Here is a 19527-nt window from a genome sequence, read left to right on the forward strand (position 1 = left end):
TGACGTGTTGACCACTAGTCATTTGCCGATGTCCATCAAGAAACGTCTGCACTGATCTGCAGGCATGAAGTTCCCACGGTCTATCTGGATCCAAAAGGGAGAGTCATCTGTATAGTTTTAAAAAAAGAAATTGCATTCCTTTGGCAAAGTTATTTCTGGTGGATACAATCTTCCTGCCATAGATTCCTCCTCTTGTGAAACAGCTCAATGTGTAGTCTGCATCTGCCAATGTATTAACATCCACCAGCTGCATAGGGCTAGGTTAATGGGCTTCATGGATATATATACACCTACCAAACCTCATCCAGTGGCAGCGGATAGCATATGAACCTCATAGGTTGTGAGTAAGCAATATTACTAATACTTTAGTGATAGGTGGGAGGTTAGGAATCTGTGGGATCAGAAAGAACTTTAATGAATGTTTGTGACCTCGTGTAATGGATAATTTCCTAACACAGTGCACTTATCCTTTGAAAGACTCCCAAAATAGGGCCATAATGCAGGATGCTGGCTAATCGATCACAAGGAACTGGTACATTTGATGAGCAAGATTGACAGCACGAAAACAGATAACCTCCCCAGGCAAAGAGTTTGGCAATAATGCTTGACAAAAGTAAGCAGAGAAGCCTGACTGCAGATGTCCAGCAAATGAATGCACCTTTGCAAGGTGGAAGAAGCAGTAATATCGGCAGTCGAATGTGTTTCGATCCCATCAGGAACCCCATTGTTCACTGATGTCACGATGCACGCGATTGCACGCGATCATCTACTGAAGGATGGCCAGGCTAGTCATGGCTAAGCCCTTCTTAGACAAAACTCAAGAGGTGATGGCTGGAAGGTTTCGAATTCATCTTAACCTATTGCATAGGTCTGGGCAACCCTCCAGATCATCGTTCTTCAGCCTGTCCAGCCATTATGCAAATCAGGCTTGGTTCCACCACAAAAGGGGCAGTCCAGCCCTAGCTGCTACATCACGTTCCTTCTGCACGAGACCTTCTGAGAACCAGTTAATTAAATATGCAGATTCTTGTCAACATGGTATGTTTTGGACAAAACTACACAGTATCTGAGCCCCCTCTTTACATCAAGAAGATGAAACCTCCCCTCTGTCTTTGAAGGAAGGGGGTAGAAAGGAGAGTCTTACTCAAAGCTACCAACTCATGTGAAGATGCAAAATAAAAGAGAGGCCACAGAAAGCACCTCTGGCTCATTCTTACTGTGAGCAGAAGTGATAGCAGCCAGGACAATGTTCCTCACTGAGAGGAACTGCAGGGGGCAAGAATGCATATGTGACAAATCCCTGGACTGAACAGCAAAGGGTTTAAGGGGAAGGAAATAATCAACCAGAGGCTTCTTTCAAGGTAGAATTGCACCATAAGAAACTTGCCCTGGGTTTGGACACTCATATAGCAGCTAAGTAGCTTTCAGCAGTGTGTATACTAAGCATACCCTTACAGCTAAAAACAACAAACAGCCGCGAGACAAACCAACAGGTTAATGTTCTTTGCTCAGTACCACTAGGAAACCGTTTCCCACGTACTAGCAACAATTGCTTCAGTTCCGGTCTATAGGCCAACAACATCCCCCGCAGGATACTTGGGGAAAGATCAGACTTTGCAAGCTTAGCCTCTCAGTACTCAGAAAGGAAGGTTCGGGGTGGGAGGGATAGGACGATGAACAGACACTTTGCCTGTGACAGGTCACCTCTCCTTCTAGAAAGCCTTCACAGCAGACGAATGATCAGTTCCAGGAGCCGCCAACAGAACCACAGTGACACCATCCCTCCTCCGCCAATGATTGTTGCAACTGCAATTATTTGTCAATTTCCTCATATAGAAATATAGACACACGGACATTAGAGCTTTGTCACTGCCAGTCTGCGCTGTGTCGTCTCTATACTCCTAGTCAGGGACGCCTCCAGAGTTTTTACTCCTCTGGGCGAATATTGCCTAGACACCCCATGAGAACCACCCCACTAACCTGTGACCCCCACCACTGTCGCCTTTACTTTAACAGATCCTCCTAGCCGTCTGGTTAGGAGGGTGTCGTTTAAAAAAACAGCGCTCACTGCAGGGTTCCTGACTGTTCACATGTACATTTTTTTAAATTTATTTTGCATTTTTAAAGCGCTCACACAGCCCGGGGGCATCGAGGCGCTGTTACAGGAATACGCCTTAGTTGCATATTTATAACAGGCTTAATACCCAGAAGTTTCTACACACGACCCGGGGATTGAACCTGTGTTGCTTCATGTCGTCTTGTGTCCAAAGCGAGCACATTGCCGCTGAGCTATCCTCCCGGGACGATAGCTCATAGTTTCATATTCTTAATGAAGATGTTTAATTTGCTACACAATTGCTGCTATACAAAATCAAGGAACTACATGTTAATATAATAATTAAATAATGTGTTTGCCCTGGAAAAGGCAGTGTTATTTTTGTGCCCCTCAAAGCATGCGTAATGGACTCGAGGTGCCAGGCAATGCATAGTGTGGCTATCCCAGTTGGCACCTAATGAACGGGCATGGGTATTAGCGACTGAGAAAGGCCCAAGGATAACTCTAAAGAAACTCAGGTCTTAGCTGGTCCAAGGGGATTTCTGACACGTCGGCCCCTGCTGGACCAGGGGAGTTGCTTCGGACGTGGAGGACATGTGTGTGCCTGCTTACTCACTGGACACATCACTGACCGCATTCAGGGGAAAGCCCATGCAATCATGGTGTGAGCATGCATGGCGCACCAGGCCCCACCAAGGGAGGCAAGGCCGGAGCAGATCCAGAACTCGTGAAGCAATGACAATGAATGTGCCCTTGCACACTGCACCATTTATGATTCGCCTATGCTGTCCTCACTTAAAATCAATCTGCAGGATACATTGACAGGGTCGCCAGGCTGTAAAGAACAAGTGAATGCCAAGAGTCTATATGGTCAGTCTTACCACACTGTCCCTGAGTGTTGTTCCCAAAGAGTCTGAATGGAAGTTTGATGCTGAAGGCCAAGCCGTTGTAGGTGATGTTGGCCTCCAGCTCCGGGATCTCCACCACATAGTTAATGGCAGACTGGTAGATCTTCACCCCATACTTCTTGTACGGCAAAGCCACAGCTTTCTTGTTCACAAGGACCTGAAATGACAGGATCAAAAGATTAGTTAAATCACCCCATTGCGTTGATGTAGTTGTAATCCAGCCTACCCTACAACGGTGGGTAGTGACATCATGACGCAACAAGATCACCATCATTCCTTTCTTAGGTTTGCAGTGAATTAAAATAATGATTACAAAATGCTCCATCATAAACATTTAGTTGGGTGAATAAAAGAGAAAACATGAAAAAAATAATTGTGCATACATAAGACTGAAAGAAACCCTAAACAGAAGAGTGAAATAGAAGGACTGGGCAGGTGGTCCTTCACCCCAGGTTTTCATAGTTCAACGCCTCAATTACCAACCGGGGGTGGAGGTGACATGGCAAAACTCTTTGTAAAAGTAACAAAGTAACTACCAATCAGCCTGCGCAAATGAGTGTGAAAGGGGAGAAGATGATACAATTAGGTGGAAGGTGCATACAGACTTTCAGAACCCATTGGCTTGATTTTCAGAGATTTGCACTGGGAAAGTAAGGAGATGTCACAAGCTTCTCTGGTGTGCACCTGCTCCCTTTCACCAGTTTGTCAGAGACTAAACATGCAGTACATATGCATATTCCTGGGGCATCGTTGAGATGCTCACATGCGATGTGATTCACAAGGATTTGTTCAAGTGCATCCCAGATATGTTGCCAGGATCTACAGATTAGCTCCAGTTTTAGGTTTTGTTAATCAGGCACAATGCAGCAGGTAGAAAACTGGGATTCTTGCGGCCATCTTTTCATTGTATACATTGCAAATCATTGAGCATCTTTTACTTAATCCCCTTGTTGCCTATTGTTGTCTTCTCTATTCTAATAGTTATTTGCTTCCCTAAATCCTACTGGATATTTAATACTGTGCTGTAGTTTAAGGTGTGTGTTATAGTTCCTCGATCTGGAAAAGCTTAATTGTTCTCTTGCTATGTTGTGTGCATTATGTTGTGTGCTTTTCGAATCCATGGCACTCACTGGCAGAAACGCAATGAGAGAGGGGCACACAACCATACAGGAATGAAAAGGTGTACCCAACCAAAGGTCGATAATATAAAGGTATTCATGGCTTTCTCAAATCTGTCTAGGTCAAAAGTGAATCTGAGTTCCATGGTGAGAAATTTATACCAGCTCCAAAAGATGAAAGTCAGGAAATTTTAGAAAATTGGGCCAAAGTGACATGAAGGGCACCAGCATCTGAACAGATCACATGCGACCAGTATGGGAGAATACAAAGACGGTTTTTCCAGGAAAAGGAGGATGGCACTTAGGGAAAGAAAGTAGCGGACCCTCCATCTGTTGGAGTATCGGGTACTCACGAAAAGTTAGTGGATGTAGAGCTACATAGCACACAACATAGACTTAACCTCAAGCATTGTATTGAGGTGGCAAAGTGGAAGCATGAGGCAGAGACAGACTGGGCCTGTAGCAGATACACCAGTGCCGGCTTGGGACTCTGGCTCTGGCTGTGCAAGGAATTGGGAACTTTGTTTCTGGGTATTCTAAGAACACTGTCAAAGTTTGGAAATGAGTGAAAACAGCACTTACCTCCACTCTGAGCGGAATCTGGTTAACCGTTTTAATTTGTATTTCCTGGGTTTCATGGGTCACGATGATGGTACGCGGGCACGAGACTTTGTCGCGGGCGTCGCAGTGATAGTTGTCAATGTAGACACCAAAGTTATCTATTTTTTGCTCAATCTCTTTCACCAGGATGTAGGTGCAGTTGCCTTGATAGCTGTAGTAGGTCCCGTCAAAGGTCTTATAGTGAGGATCTCCCCAGCCTGTGCAATGGCCTACACAGAGATTGAAATAATTATGGGATCAGTGATAATAAAAGTGCCTTCAGTTCAGAAAGTGTGGTTGCTTGGATACCACAAAGGCTCCTGAGGTGAATGGGCATGGAAGTATGCATGAAGCACAGGAAGTCAAGAACAAACAAATAGTTAAGAGGCATGTTCTCAATGTCACTGTGCCTAGTAAGATCGTTGTTTGTTTTCCCCTGTTCCCCTCCCTTGCCTTGTCACGCTCTGAAACACTTGCGTACTAGTGCGATACAAATAAAATATCATACATCATACATACATCTTGGTAGAGACCACCATCATTCATTAAAAAATGAAATGTGGAGTAGCATGGACAGCCTGTAAATTTTGACTCCAACTCCCTTTCTGTTCTCATTTTCCTCAGTCTCTCCTCTGCCTTTGACACAGTCAACCATTCTATCCTCATCAACGGCTCTTTGATACCCTTGGCATCACAGATCGGGCACTGTACTGGATGACCTCTTTCCTCACTAACCGCCCCTCCCAGTTCAAGCTGGGCCTTTCCTCCTCCACCACCTCACTCTCTGCCTGCGGTGTCCTCATTTCCAGTGTTACGCAGATGACACCCTGCTTTCCTTCATCTTCCTGCTCTTCCTCCTCTCTCATCCCCCAGTGTCTGACCGCTATCCAGACATGGTGTGCGGCTAATGACCTCCGTCTTAATGCCAGTAAGATGGAGATCCATCTTATTAGGACACCCATGCCCTGTTTCCCTCCTACCCTCTTGCTGCCCTCCTTGGACCCTCTACCCTGTGAATGCCCTCCCTGGGCCCTCCACCCTCAACTTCTCTTGAGGCCAAAAACCTCAGGGTCCTCTTCGACTCCTCCCTCTCCTTCATCCCTCACATCTTGGACTTTGTCAAGAAGGTCCACTTCCAGCTTCACCTCCTCAGAAGCATTCTCCCTTTCCTTACCGTCCCCCAGAAGCTCTATGTTTCCAGAACTCTGGTCCTCTCTAGGCTGGACTACTGCAACAGCCTCTTCCTCAATCTCCCCCTTCCCTCCCTACTCCCCCTCCAGCTAATTCAGAATAGGGCTGCAAGGCTTATCATTGGTCTCAAGCCCAAGGACTGTATCTCTCAAGCCCTAAAATCGTTCCATTGGCTCCTGGGGGCCTCAAGAATCTAATTCAAGACCCTCTGCATCATCCACAAGGCTTTCTGGGGCTTGGAACCACGCCATCTCTAACTTTCTCTCCCTAAATACTTCCCTGCTAGATACCTCCGCTCCTCTAACTTCAAGTCTCTGCTTGTCAAATGCTTCTCCAAGCAGAGAATGGGGTTAGGTCCCTCTCTTCGGCTGGAGCCTCTCTTTGGAACAGCCTCCCTGCCCCTCCGAGACTTGAGCCCGACCACCTTAAGTTCCGGAAATGTCTCCAAACTCTGTTTTCTTCTACTTCCTTCCCTCTTTTCCTTTCCGGCTAATCACCTCTCTGCCGCTGAGACTGGCGGCCTGGACCTTCATGAATCTCACTGGTAGCAGGCCCATGCCCTGTCGACACCAGCACCCCTCCCCCCCAGCACTACCCTTGCAGGCCCCTTATCGGGCAGCTGTTCATCCCACCCGTCGGATTCCCCTGCCCTAGTACTTAGCCAGCGGTTCCTCCCCTGAAACCCTCAGCACTTCCCTCCCAGGGTCTCACCAGAACTTACCCATACCTTGCTCCCTCCACCTCCCCCTTCTCCTGCCCTTCTCATCAAAGCACTTACGCGTCTGAATGCCACAAGGCCTGGCAGGACCACGATTGTTTATTTTCTGTGTTTTGCCATTATTTTTCCTCCCCTTGTTCCCTCACCATTTTGCCTTGTGGCGCCTTGAAACATTTTTTGTTGTACAGGCGCCTAACAAATGCTTAATAAATAAATAAAATAAAACTGATCAGATATACTGGAAAGACATCCAAAGATCGCTGAATAACACAGAGACTGGAAGATGTTATCGTGCAGACAGCTCAGGATCATGAGACTGGCTAAACACAATGGAACAGACAGCTAAAGATCATTGAACAATAGGATGGTACAGACAATCAACAAGCAGAGGATCCTCAAGAGCATTTAGCATAGTCAACCATAAGATAATATAAAAGAAAGAGCATGGTGGCGCAGAAACTCAAAGATCACAAGAGTGGTATGTGCATGATGGCCCAGACATGCGGTCATTATATATGAACATAGAGACTGAAAGAGTATGGCGTCATAGAAAGACACAATCACACAAACTAGATGAGCCTTTGGCACTGGCAGCCAAAAAACACAGAAACTGGAAACATATATTGGGACAAAAATAGAACACATGTGCAAACCTATTTAGCTACATAAAGCCAAAACCTAAATAGTATGTGTCATTGACAGACATCGATTGAGATGCCGCCGCTCCCTCATCCAGTCCTGTATGTGAACATGCTCAAAGTGGGTTTATCCTACTGGGAAATGCCACCAAGTGAGCTCTAGCCAAGAGGTGGTTGACGGAAATGGAGCTTGATGGATTCTCATCCCAACTATCACCCTGACCTAAGTCACTGGGATTCATGTGACTTCTCCTTCAAGCTTCATTTCAAGAAAACACAGACAACCCGGTCCACTTGTCACTCTTCCACAGAATCAAAACGTTCACCCCAGCCCTGGGTTTCCGAACCATCCTGCAGGCTTCCTTCCACTCCCACCTTTATGGCAGCAGCACCCTTCTTGCAAGTGTCACATGTCCGAAATTTCCCCCATTCTGAACCATTTGCACCGACTACCCCCCCCAAGCCTGTATCATCTTTAAAAAATGAGGCACCTTAATGCCTGGCTAAAACACTGTCCTTCTAAGAAAGCCAACACACTACCAGCAGCAACAACATTACCAGGCTGAAGACAAAGCAATGCAAGAAAGGGACGTTTAGAAAATTGGCCTTCCTTTGCTCCAGAACAGGACTCTGGAATAAACACCCTCTGTTGACATGGCCAACAACCCCTCGCCAACACATCAGAATGGAACTGAAGAACCTTTGCTTCACAGGGCCTCTTGTCTACCACTGAATCACTGACAGGCCCAACAATCCACTTGGAATACTTTACTCCCTTTTCCTCGAACGCTGTACCCTGTACGCACCTTTTTTGTGGGGCTCTGTTGCTACCAGTTACGTTTATGCCATAGACATACAATACATACATACACACATCACACAAACAGGAAAAACATGGTGATACAAAAGGTAAAGATCCTACGAGCCAGAGAGCCTTGATAATTCAGACTGGAAAGAGCAACAGAAAGAAGAAGAAGAGCAGATTACAGAAACGTTGCACAATCACTAACAAACATGATCAGCGCAGTGATCTACATATTCTAGTGCTCTTTCACCCTCTTCGTCTTTACAGGATTGATGGCATGTTTTCATGGAGCCAGATATAAACAGGATGGCAGTGAGTACTTACAGTCGCACTCCCAGTGCCAGCAGCATTTGTCATCATCCAGCACGGGCACTGGAGGACGGCCGCTGGCGCACTGGATCTTCTCTGGAGGCTTGCACTCAACTTCAAAGATCTCAACTGTGTGGTTTTCAAGACACCGTGCCATTGTGCAGTTACACAGCACCCAGGTTTCATTGGGCTGCAGTTCAAAGGAATAGAGAGGAAGAACGAACTTGATGAACGGTGAGGAAATAAAGGTCAAAGAGGGTTGCAACTAATGATAGATAATGAAAGATTTGAGGAGATAGAAGCAATTTGTAGACAGAGCAAGGAGAAAAAGAGTAACATGACAGGGAGATTAGACAACTAACGGCGAAGTGGGAAGATTGAGTGAGATGAGGAGGAGAGCAGACAGAAGAAGAGACAGATGAAGGTGAGAAGGACCAATGCAAGGCCTTCGTGTGGCATATAAACATATGGGCAAAGAACATCTTGATTGCAGGAGCTGAACAGTTAATATGCACCTGATAAAAGAGGTAAAAGTGTGATGCAAATCCTTGACTCATCTCATGCATACTTTTCAAGGGCGAGTCAGCCATTCATTAAGGAAACCTGTGGATTTGGGGTAGGACAGGATGCCGGCTGAATGGGCTGGGTCTAGTCCCAGCCACAGGATCTGGTGCCCTTCTATTGTCCTCTGAGATGGTGCTGCCCAGAGTGACAATGAGAACCCAGTTCACTAGCCCGAGCAGTAGCTGGTCCTTAGAACTCCCTGTCAACCTTACATGAATTGGGATTAATATTTATTATTAAGATACTTTATACCTTAAATGGTTTGGAAACAATCAAAAGCAATACTCACTCAGAATTCTGCTTCTTCGAATTCCCAATACTCACTGAGAAATGTGTTCCAGAAAATACAATGTCTCACAAAACACTTATGATGGTTCTATGTCATTTCATCGACAACAGTTTTTTGACGGGTCTTTTTACGAAAAAATATTTCTGACAAGAATCATCGAAATGTGTATTTTTTATTTTTGGGATGCCCCCCCTCCCCACAAACCTACGGCCCACTACCTTTTTTTTACTCTTACCAACCCCCCAAATCTTTATATGCCCTTTCCCACTCCCCCATATATTTTTCAACAAGTTTTTTCGGCAAACATTTTTCATAGAAACACCCGTCGACAATACTGTTGATGAAAGGACGTTGTACCCTTATGATAATACCCATATAGCTCACAGGTCCCATGCATCCTCAGAACTGTAACTGATAATACTCAAGCTCGCTCAGATCTCTGTTCCTGATACTACCAAAGCTAACTCAAAGCTCACACCCCAATAATCCAAAAACTTATTTAGTGGTCTGCCTAAAGTTAAACTTAGACGCAGTGAGAGTGTCATTTCAGAAAATACAGAAGTGTTTTCCAGTATGCTAACCATAGAAATATCCACACTCCATCCAAACTATAATCCTGATATTACTCAGGTTCTTTCAGAGCATTGCTCCTGGTAATACCCAGACTTGCTTTGATCTCAGCTATTGTCAACATACCCACTAACCCAGAACTCTGCCTCTGATAATAAGCATTACTCCCTCTGAGGTCTGTGCCTAATCAATCTCAGGTATACTCGCAGCTATACCTTTAACAATACTGAGATCATTGCCCCTTATAATACCCAGAATTATTTAGCGACCAGATACAAATATATCAAATACTCAGTTAGAGTTCTGCTCCTCATAATACCCAGCTGTACCCAGGCTTGAGGTTCTGATCGTTTATAGCCTCACTCATAAATTTGTTTGCATAAACATACTCTTCCAGAGCTCTATGCCATAAATTAGCCAAAGTCACACTGAGCTCTATGCCTAATGCCTTGACACCCTCAGCGTTGTACTACTGAAAATAACAAAGATTTACTTGGAGCACTGGTCCTAATAATGCTTGAAATTATAATGGACCATAGCACTTGATAATACCTAACGGTCAATTGGAGTTAAGCACCTGATAATACTAAGACTCACTCAGAGATCTTCCTAGGATCCAGACTCACAGTGAAATCTGGTCATGATAACATTGTGATTCACATTGAGCTCTGCACCTGATAACGTACAGACCCGCAGTGAGAACTGCTCCTGATAACGTCCAGACTCACGTTGAAATCTGCACCTGATAACGTCCAGACTCATGGTGAGATCTGTTCCTGATAACGTCCAGACTCACGTTGAGATCTGCACCTGATAAGGTCCAGACTCATACTGAAATCTGCTCCTGATAACGTCTAGACTCACGTTGAGATCTACTCCTGACAATGTCCAGACTCACGTTGAGATCTGCACCCAATAACGTCCAGACTCACGGTGAGCTCTGCTCCTGACAACGTTCAGACTCACGTGGAGCTATGCTCCTGACAACGTTCAGACTCACGTTGAGATCTGCACCTGATAACATCCAGACTCACGGTGAGATCTGCAACTGATAACATCCAGACTCACGGTGTGATCTGCACCTGATAACGTCCAGACTCGTGGTGAGATCTGCCCCTGAAAACATCGAGACTCATGGTGAGATCTGCTCCTGATAACGTCCAGACTCACGTTGAGATCTGCATCTGATAATGCCCAGACTCATGGTGAGATCTGCTCCTGATAACGTGCATACTCATGGTGAGATCTGCTCGTGATAACGTCCAGACTCATGGTGAGATCTGCCCCTGAAAACGTCCAGACTCATGGTGAGATCTGCTCCTGATAACGTCCAGACTCACGTAGAGATCTGCATCTGATAATGCCCAGACTCATGGTGAGATCTGCACCTGATAACGTCCAAACTCACAGTGAGATTGCTAATGGGATTTCACAGACTAATTCAGTGCTCTCTTCACATAATACAATAACTATCTCTAAAATGTGTTCATGATACTACAAATGTTCCATCAGATCATTGGTCTTGATAGTACCCAGTTTCACACAAAGCTCTACTCATCTTCAGAGGTTCATTTCGAATAATACCTAAACTCACACAGAGCTCTACTCTGCATAATACCCGGCTCGCCTTCTAGATCTGCTACATATTAAAAATAATCAGTTTCATTCTGAGGTATGTTGCAGATTATTAATTTTTCACCTAGCTTTGATGCCCATTATTCACGTGCACACACAAACACAGACCACTCACCACACAAACATATACAAAACCATGAATGTACGAATGGATGAAATCATTACACACCATATATCTGAGAGCTGCATCACCGCAAGGCGCTCCATTGGCAAATTGGCTCCATCAGTAAATCGAGCCAATCAAAAAGGCATTCAACTTTGAAACACTGACCCTAAAGAAGGTGTTACCTTTCATCCTGCTCCAGAAAATGGTTACTTATAACCAAATTACCTGAATTAGTCGTAGATTAAATTAATGTATTCTCACCTAAACAATCACCTTTCAGATATTGCACGTCTAGAAGGGCTGCAAAAGCTACATTTTGATAAGCCGTGAACCCAAATCCTTGGACCAATATTTTAATACTTGTCATCATTCCTTTGGCTACAAGCTTGGGTACCCAATTAAAAGGACGATGCGTCATGTACCAGGGTCTTACCCGTCGAGCCACGTGTGTCGATCAGAGAAAATCAGGACATATACTCTGCCCTTTACATACGATGCCTATCCATCGATTTCTAGAGTTCAGCCAGTCTCTATAGTTGGCTCCTGGTGCATTTTGACTGGACCACTAGTTTGGAACAATGACCTACTGCATATCAGAATGTGTTACAATTACCTGCAATTTAGAAAGTCGTTACAAATACAGATATTTTCTTCGCACTAGGGCCGCCATGTTGTTCCATCGCCTGCACTTTGAAAATTACACGGTGTATAGAGTTGATTCAGTTTTACATTCGGCCAAGATATAAAACTCCATAACAAGTAAATAAATAAATGGAACTCAGTTGTGAACTTTGGAACCCCTGTGTGTAAGGGCGTGGACTGAAACAACGGTGCAATTCATGGGTACTACAATGGTCGTTGGAGAATAGTAGCTACTGGTCACTGGTATCAAGTGCCAGACAACAACCTTGGCAAAGTGATAACGTTCTCAAGAAATATGTCCCCAAGCCAAACTCTGGCAATCCTCCAGCACTCGAGCCATAACAAGCAATGGCAAAAAGGTAGCAGGTTGGTAGGGCACCAGAATTAAAACTGGACTAAGTGAAACATGCTCAACAAAGAAACAACAACACAAATGAGTTCACCTTTTCCCACACTTTGTCTGGAGTTGCTGTATTTTTCTGGCAGCTGCTGCAATGCATACGTTAAATATTCTACCATCAGACTGAAAGAATCGCATCATTTAACCCCTGGTGTTACGTCTGAGTCATATAATTTATGTTGTTGGCTAAAACGCTGATAAAATAACATATCATTACAGTTGTTTAACACATTCTATTTACGTACCGCTCTTGGTGGATCGAAAGGACAACCTGGCGGCCTGGTTGTGCTTGGGAATGTAGTCGGTTTGGTAGTAGAGGTGATGCTTGGTGGAGGTTTAGGAGTTGTGCTTCCAGGAGTTGTTTCTGGTGTTGTGGTTTCCGAAGTTGTGGTTGTTGGAGTTGTGGGCTCCGGAGTTGTGGTGGTTGTTGTTGTGGTTGTTGGGGTTGTAGGCTCTGAAGTTGTGGTTGTTGGAGTTGTGGGCTCTGGAGTTGTGGTGGTTGTTGTTGTGGTTGTTGGGGTTGTAGGTTCTGGAGTGGTGGTTGTTGTAGTTGTGGTTGTTGGAGTTTTGGTTGTCGGAGTAGTGCTACAGATCCAGTCACTGTAGATGGTATTACATTCCGGATCGCAATGAGCTGCATAACACCAATTGCCTTGGCTGCCAGTATATATGAGATCACCTGAATAATTTATAAAGAGAGTCAGTGCCTCGTCATCAATAGACTCATTTATTCATTTTAGTTTGTTGGTAAAAGAAACCATGTACTGCCGTTCCCCCATTAATTGAAATCGATACCAAAGTCCTACCAGTATACAGTGTCACTCCCTTCCCTTCCATTTAAGATTCTTCCCCAGTTTACAGTATGAGAATGCCATGCATCTTCCATGCCCATGCAATCCTTGGCCGCTCACCTTGGAGCTTGTCAGTAGTAGTAGGGGACATGAGTTCTATTTTGAGACCCAGACACGCACACTCACCTCCCAAACTCATCTTTATTCTTATATTGAAGCACCTTCATTCCTACCCACGTCAGTGCCTTAAATGAAAACTGTCTTCCAATGAGGTAAGTACAATGACAATGCCCACCCTACCCCTGCCTTTCTGTGGACGGGCCATCTCTGGAGAACAAGCGTGGCAAAATTAGGTCATTGTTTGAGCACATTCAAGCGCGTTGACAGATCATAGAATAGCACCAGTGATCTTGCAGAACAAAGAAGTCCATGGCTATGCCTATCTGCTCAAATTAGTCTACTGATGAAAAGCAACAACAACAAATGGAACAGCCCAAGTCAACACCTTCATGACCATTGTCAAACCAACTCGTTACCCATGTCTGAAGATTTCCAAAATACGAATAAGACTTTGCATTGACCAAGCATTGTCCTTGAGTTCTTGTGATGAATGCCCCTATGCAGACACGGCAAAAGACTATATCCTAGGTCCGTTTGAAATAGGTCTCTTGTGTCTGAAAGCAGTGAAACACGGCAAGAGGATTAGGAGTATCACCCAAATATCTATATTTATCAGGCGTGAAGAGGAGTGACTATGGAACCGAGCTACCTTCACTAGACGCTGGGCAGCAGAGTGATCCATCATTCCAGCAGTTTAGGCTCAATGTGCAGAGAATGTAGATGGAACGCCAAGGAGCACAGCACAAAGGTGCTGCCATTTTGTGCTGTATGTTGGTGTCACGTTACCATTGCGTTAACCTTTAGCACGCTAGACATAGCGCAAACACATTTCACTCTAGTATAATCCTTAGCACGCTATACCTAGTGCAAACTCATTTCACTCTAGGATAATCTTTAGCACACTAGACATAATGCAAACGCATTTCACTCTAGGATAATCTTTAGCACGTTAGACATAATGCAAACAGAGGTCACTCTAGGATAATCTTTAGCACGCTTCACTCTACGATAATCTTTAGCACGCTAGACATAATGCAAACACATGTCACTCTAGGATAATCTTTAGCACGCTACACATAATGCAAACACATTTCACTCTAGGATAATCTTTAGCATGTTAGACATAATGCAAACAGATGTCACTCTAGGACAATCTTTAGCACGCTTCACTCTAGGATAATCTTTAGCACGGTAGACATAATGAAAACACATGTCACTCTAGGATAATCTTTAGCACGCCACTCATAATGCAAACACATTTCACTCTAGGATAATCTTTAGCACGCTAGACATAATGCAAACACATTTCACTCTAGGATAATCGTTAGCACGCTAGACATAATGCAAACACATGTCACTCTATGATAATCTTTTGCACATTAGACATAATGCAAACACATGTCATTCTAGGATAATCTTAAGCATGCTTCATTCTAGGATAATCTTTAGCACGCTAGACATAATGCAAACACATTTCACTCTAGGATAATCTTTAGCACACTAGACATAATGCAAAAACATTTCACTCTAGGATAATCTTTAGCCCGCTAGACATAATGCAAACACATGTCACTCTAGGATAATCTTTAGCACGTTAGACATAATGCAAACACATGTCAATCTAGGATAATCTTTAGCACGCTTCACTCTAGGATAATCTTTAGCATGCTAGACCTAGTGCAAACTCATTTCACTCTAGGATAATCTTTAGCGTGCTAGGCCTAGTGCAATCACAGTTTACACTAGCACGCTAGACATAATCAAACGCATTTCACTCTAGGATAATCTTTAGCACGTTAGACATAATGCAAACAGATGTCACTTTAGGATAATCTTTAGCATACTTCACTCGACGATAATCTTTAGCACGCTAGACATAATGCAAACACATTTCACTCTAGGATAATCTTTAGCACATTAGACATAATGCAAACACATGTCAATCTAGGATAATCTTTAGCACGCTTCACTCTAGGATAATCTTTAGCATGCTAGACCTAGTGCAAACACAGTTCACTCTAGGATAATCTTTAGCGTGCTAGGCCTAGTGCAAACACAGTTCACTCTAGGATAATCTTTAGCACGCTAGACCTAGTGCAAACTCATTTCACTCTAGGATAATCTTTAGCACGCTAGACCTAGTGCAAACTCATTTCACTCTAGGATAATCTTTAGCACGCTAGACCTAGTGCAAACTCATTTCACTCTAGGCTAATCTTTAGCACGCTAGACCTAATGCAAACACATGTCACTCTAGGAAGCTTTAGCACGCTAGACATAATGCAAACACATTTCAATCTAGGATAATCTTTAGCCCGCTAGACCTAGTGCAAACTCATTTCACTCTAGGATAATCTTTAGCACCCTAGCCATAATGAAACACATTTCACTCTAGGATAATATTTAGCACGCTAGACATAATGCAAACACATGTCACTCTAGGATAATATTTAGCACGCTAGACATAGAGCAAACACATGTCACTCTAGGATTATCTTTAGCACGCAAGCCATAATGCAAACACATTTCACTCTAGGATAATCTTTAGCACGCTAAACCTAGTGCAAACTCATTTCACTCTAGTATAATCTTTAGCACGCTAGACCTAGTGCAAACTCATTTCACTCTAGTATAATCTTTAGCCTGCTAGACCTAGTGCAAACTCATTTCACTCTAGTATAATCTTTAGCACGCTAGACATAATGCAAACACATATCTCTCTAGGATAATCTTTAGCCCGCTAGACCTAGTGCAAACTCATGTCACTCTAGGATAATCTTTAGCACGCTAGACCTAGTGCAAACTCATTTCACTCTAGGATAATCTTTAGCCCACTAGACCTAGTGCAAACTCATTTCACTCTAGGATAATCTTTAGCCTGCTAGACCTAGTGCAAACTCATTTCACTCTAGGATAATCTTTAGCCCGTTAGACCTAGTGCAAACTCATTTCACTGTAGGATAATCTTTAGCCCGCTAGACATAATGCAAACTCATGTCACTCTAGGATAATCTTTAGCCCGCTAGACATAATGCAAACTCATTTCACTCTAGGATAATCTTTAGCCCGCTAGACATAATGCAAACTCATGTCACTCTAGATTAAGCTTTCGACACCTGAAAGACGAAAGGGCTAGGTCCTGGGACAAAGAAATAGTAAATCGGTTTCTGAATGGAGCACAACCTGGAAAATGAAAATTAAAGAGTTGGATTATCTTCACAAAACCCCCAATCGGAAAATTGAAAGTGCTGTGCCCAGGAAACATTGCAGGTGGGCTAATGACAGACGATTACTTTTCTATACTGGCAATGCTGAGGTAAATTGAGACCCAGTGCTGAATGGGGTGGCTTTTCAACAGTTAGGGCGGGGGGGGGGGGGGCAGAAAAGTCATACAATGGCAAAAGGGAACATGGGTGAAATATGTTAATATGTCAAACTAACAACTTTGGACCTAGATGGTCAAATAGTTAAATTGTTGATCTTGCAACTAGGAGACCTTCATTCTTACCGCGACTTTTTGTAGAAAAGGCACTTCAGTTTCCAGTTCCCTAACTTGTACATAAAAAACAACTGTACGGTGTTTCATCTAGTACAGACCAAATTACATATGTATTACACCCCCCCCCTTAACATCCTGGTTCATTAATTCGCTCTTCAACCAGCACACGCACACAGACCCACATACCATAATCTACTTTGTACAGTGTCTCATGTTTGGGGTGCTACCAGTAAGAAAATACCTGTTTTCTGAAAAGCCATCTACACTGTATCAAAATACTGAGGTAAATACCTCAGGCAGTTCGAACGCAGGTCATGAGTGAATAGTCGCCGTTCTACAACTGATGAATGATTTCCTCCCAGCGTGACAGAACAGGGGTAAGTTGCGCACAGATCATGTCTAAGCAGAAGATGTTTATTTTATCAGATTCAGGTGGATGCAATTCGGAGGCAAATGAAATCCTGGGCATGCAGAAAGGATGCGAGTCGCATACAGTGCTTGAGTTACGCCACTACACACCCCACGATCTGAATAATGAACAGGAGAATATTCACCCAAGCAATTTGATGGACCAAAAGAAGTTATATTACCTGGCAAATATATCTTTCCATCATGATAACAGTGGCATATCGTTGTCGCAGTCGAGGTAATTGTTGTTGTAGTAGTGAGTGTAGTTGTAGTTTCTGTTGGAGTGGGTGTAGGGGTCGTGGTTGGAGATGTGGTGGTGGTTGTAGTTGTTGTTGGAGTAGTAGTAAGTGTACTTGTAGTTTCTGTTGGAGTGGCTGTAGGCGTCGTGGTGGGAGATGTGGTGGTCGTAGTTGTTGGAGTAGTAGTAAGTGTACTTGTAGTTTCTGTTGGAGTTGGTGTAGGGGTTGTGGTAGGGGACGTGGTGGTTGTTGTAGTTGTTGTTGTGGTGGTGAGTGTACTTGTAGTTTCTGTTGGAGTGGGTGTGGGGGTCGTGGTGGGAGATGTGGTGGTGGTTGTAGTTGTTGTTGGAGTGGTGGTAAGTGTACTTGTAGTTTCTGTTGGAGTGGCTGTAGGAGTTGTGGTGGGCGATGTGGTGGTTGTAGTTGTTGAAGTAGTAGTAAGTGTACTTGTAGTTTCAGTTGGAGTGGGTGTGGGGGTCGTGGTGGGAGATGTGGTGGTAGTTGTAGTTGTTGGAGTGGTGGTAAGTGTACTTGTAGTTTCTGTTGGAGTGGGTGTGGGGGTCGTGGTGGGAGATGTGGTGGTAGTTGTAGTTGTTGTTGGAGTGGTGGTAAGTGTACTTGTAGCTTCTGTTGGAGTGGGTGTGGGGGTCGTGGTGGGAGATGTGGTGGTGGTTGTAGTTGTTGTTGGAGTGGTGGTAAGTGTACTTGTAGTTTCAGTTGGAGTGGGTGTGGGGGTCGTGGTGGGAGATGTGGTGGTAGTTGTAGTTGTTGGAGTGGTGGTAAGTGTACTTGTAGTTTCTGTTGGAGTGGGTGTGGGGGTCGTGGTGGGAGATGTGGTGGTAGTTGTAGTTGTTGGAGTGGTGGTAAGTGTACTTGTAGTTTCTGTTGGAGTGGGTGTGGGGGTCGTGGTGGGAGATGTGGTGGTGGTTGTAGTTGTTGTTGGAGTGGTGGTAAGTGTACTTGTAGTTTCTGTTGGAGTGCTTGTAAGGGTTGTGGTGGGCGATGTGGTGGTTGTAGTTGTTGAAGTAGTAGTAAGTGTACTTGTAGTTTCTGTTGGAGTTGGTGTAGGGGTTGTGGTAGGGGACGTGGTGGTTGTTGTAGTTGTTGGTGTGGTGGTGGTGAGTGTAGTTGTAGTTTCTGTTGGAGTAAGTGTAGGGGTTGTTGTGGGGGATGTGGTGGTTGTTGGTGTTGCAGTTGATGTGGTGGTGGTGAGTGTAGTTGTAGTTTCTGTTGGAGTAAGTGTAGGGGTTGTTGTGGGGGATGTGGTGGTTGTTGGTGTTGCAATTGATGTGGTGGTGGTGAGTGTAGTTGCAGTTGCTGTAGGAGTAGGTGTACGGGTGGTGGTACGTGTTGTATTTTTTGTAGGGGTGGGTGTAGTGGGAGATGTGGTGTTTGGTGCTGAAGTACTGTTGAACTCTACTGGTATTCCCGTAATGGTAGTTATATTGTATGTTTTTGTCACAAGAGAGGGTGTCGGGCTTGTAAGAAGAGTTGAGGGGGTAGCAGCTGATCCCGTGATGGTGGCCGGCGACGTTGTAGGCTCTTCTGTGGAAAGAAAACGCAGGTAGATGTTAGAGTGAAAAACTGTACACATAGAGTGGCATCCATTAACGTTTTAGTTCAGCTCCCTGATCTAAAAAAAATCAACTTCGTTTAAGGTCCCAGTAGCTCTGTAAAAGGGACATGCACGCGCTATAAACCATGGGCAGCACTTAACTGGATGCATTTCAAAATGGTGACAGAGTGGTAAAATGATCAGCCGTTCTGCACATCGCACCATTCGGGCATCCTTTGGGCAAGGTGACTGGACCTGCTATTGGCGAACCCAGTAAAGATATAGTAGGTGAACGAGCAAGTAATTCTTCTAACACATTGAAGCCCTCTACAAGCGCATGATTCTTACATTCACTGTCTGGAGGTG

General features: G+C 44.3%; 1 protein-coding gene across 1 annotated transcript in view; it reads right to left on the bottom strand.

Moving 5' to 3' along the window:
• Window positions 1-19527, bottom strand: part of MUC2 (mucin 2, oligomeric mucus/gel-forming) — a 210788-nt gene that overhangs the window by 42681 nt on the left and 148580 nt on the right. Inside the window, exons 43-47 of the mRNA XM_069625392.1 lie at window positions 17550-19151; window positions 12795-13228; window positions 8359-8533; window positions 4665-4912; window positions 2938-3121 (exon numbers count right to left, since the gene is read on the bottom strand). Coding sequence (XP_069481493.1) covers window positions 2938-3121; window positions 4665-4912; window positions 8359-8533; window positions 12795-13228; window positions 17550-19151 — 2643 coding nt within the window. The remainder of the gene's footprint in view (window positions 1-2937; window positions 3122-4664; window positions 4913-8358; window positions 8534-12794; window positions 13229-17549; window positions 19152-19527) is intronic.

Source organism: Ambystoma mexicanum, chromosome 11, assembly GCF_040938575.1.
Source record: "Ambystoma mexicanum isolate Mex_15411 chromosome 11, UKY_AmexF1_1, whole genome shotgun sequence".
Lineage (NCBI taxonomy): Eukaryota > Metazoa > Chordata > Amphibia > Caudata > Ambystomatidae > Ambystoma > Ambystoma mexicanum.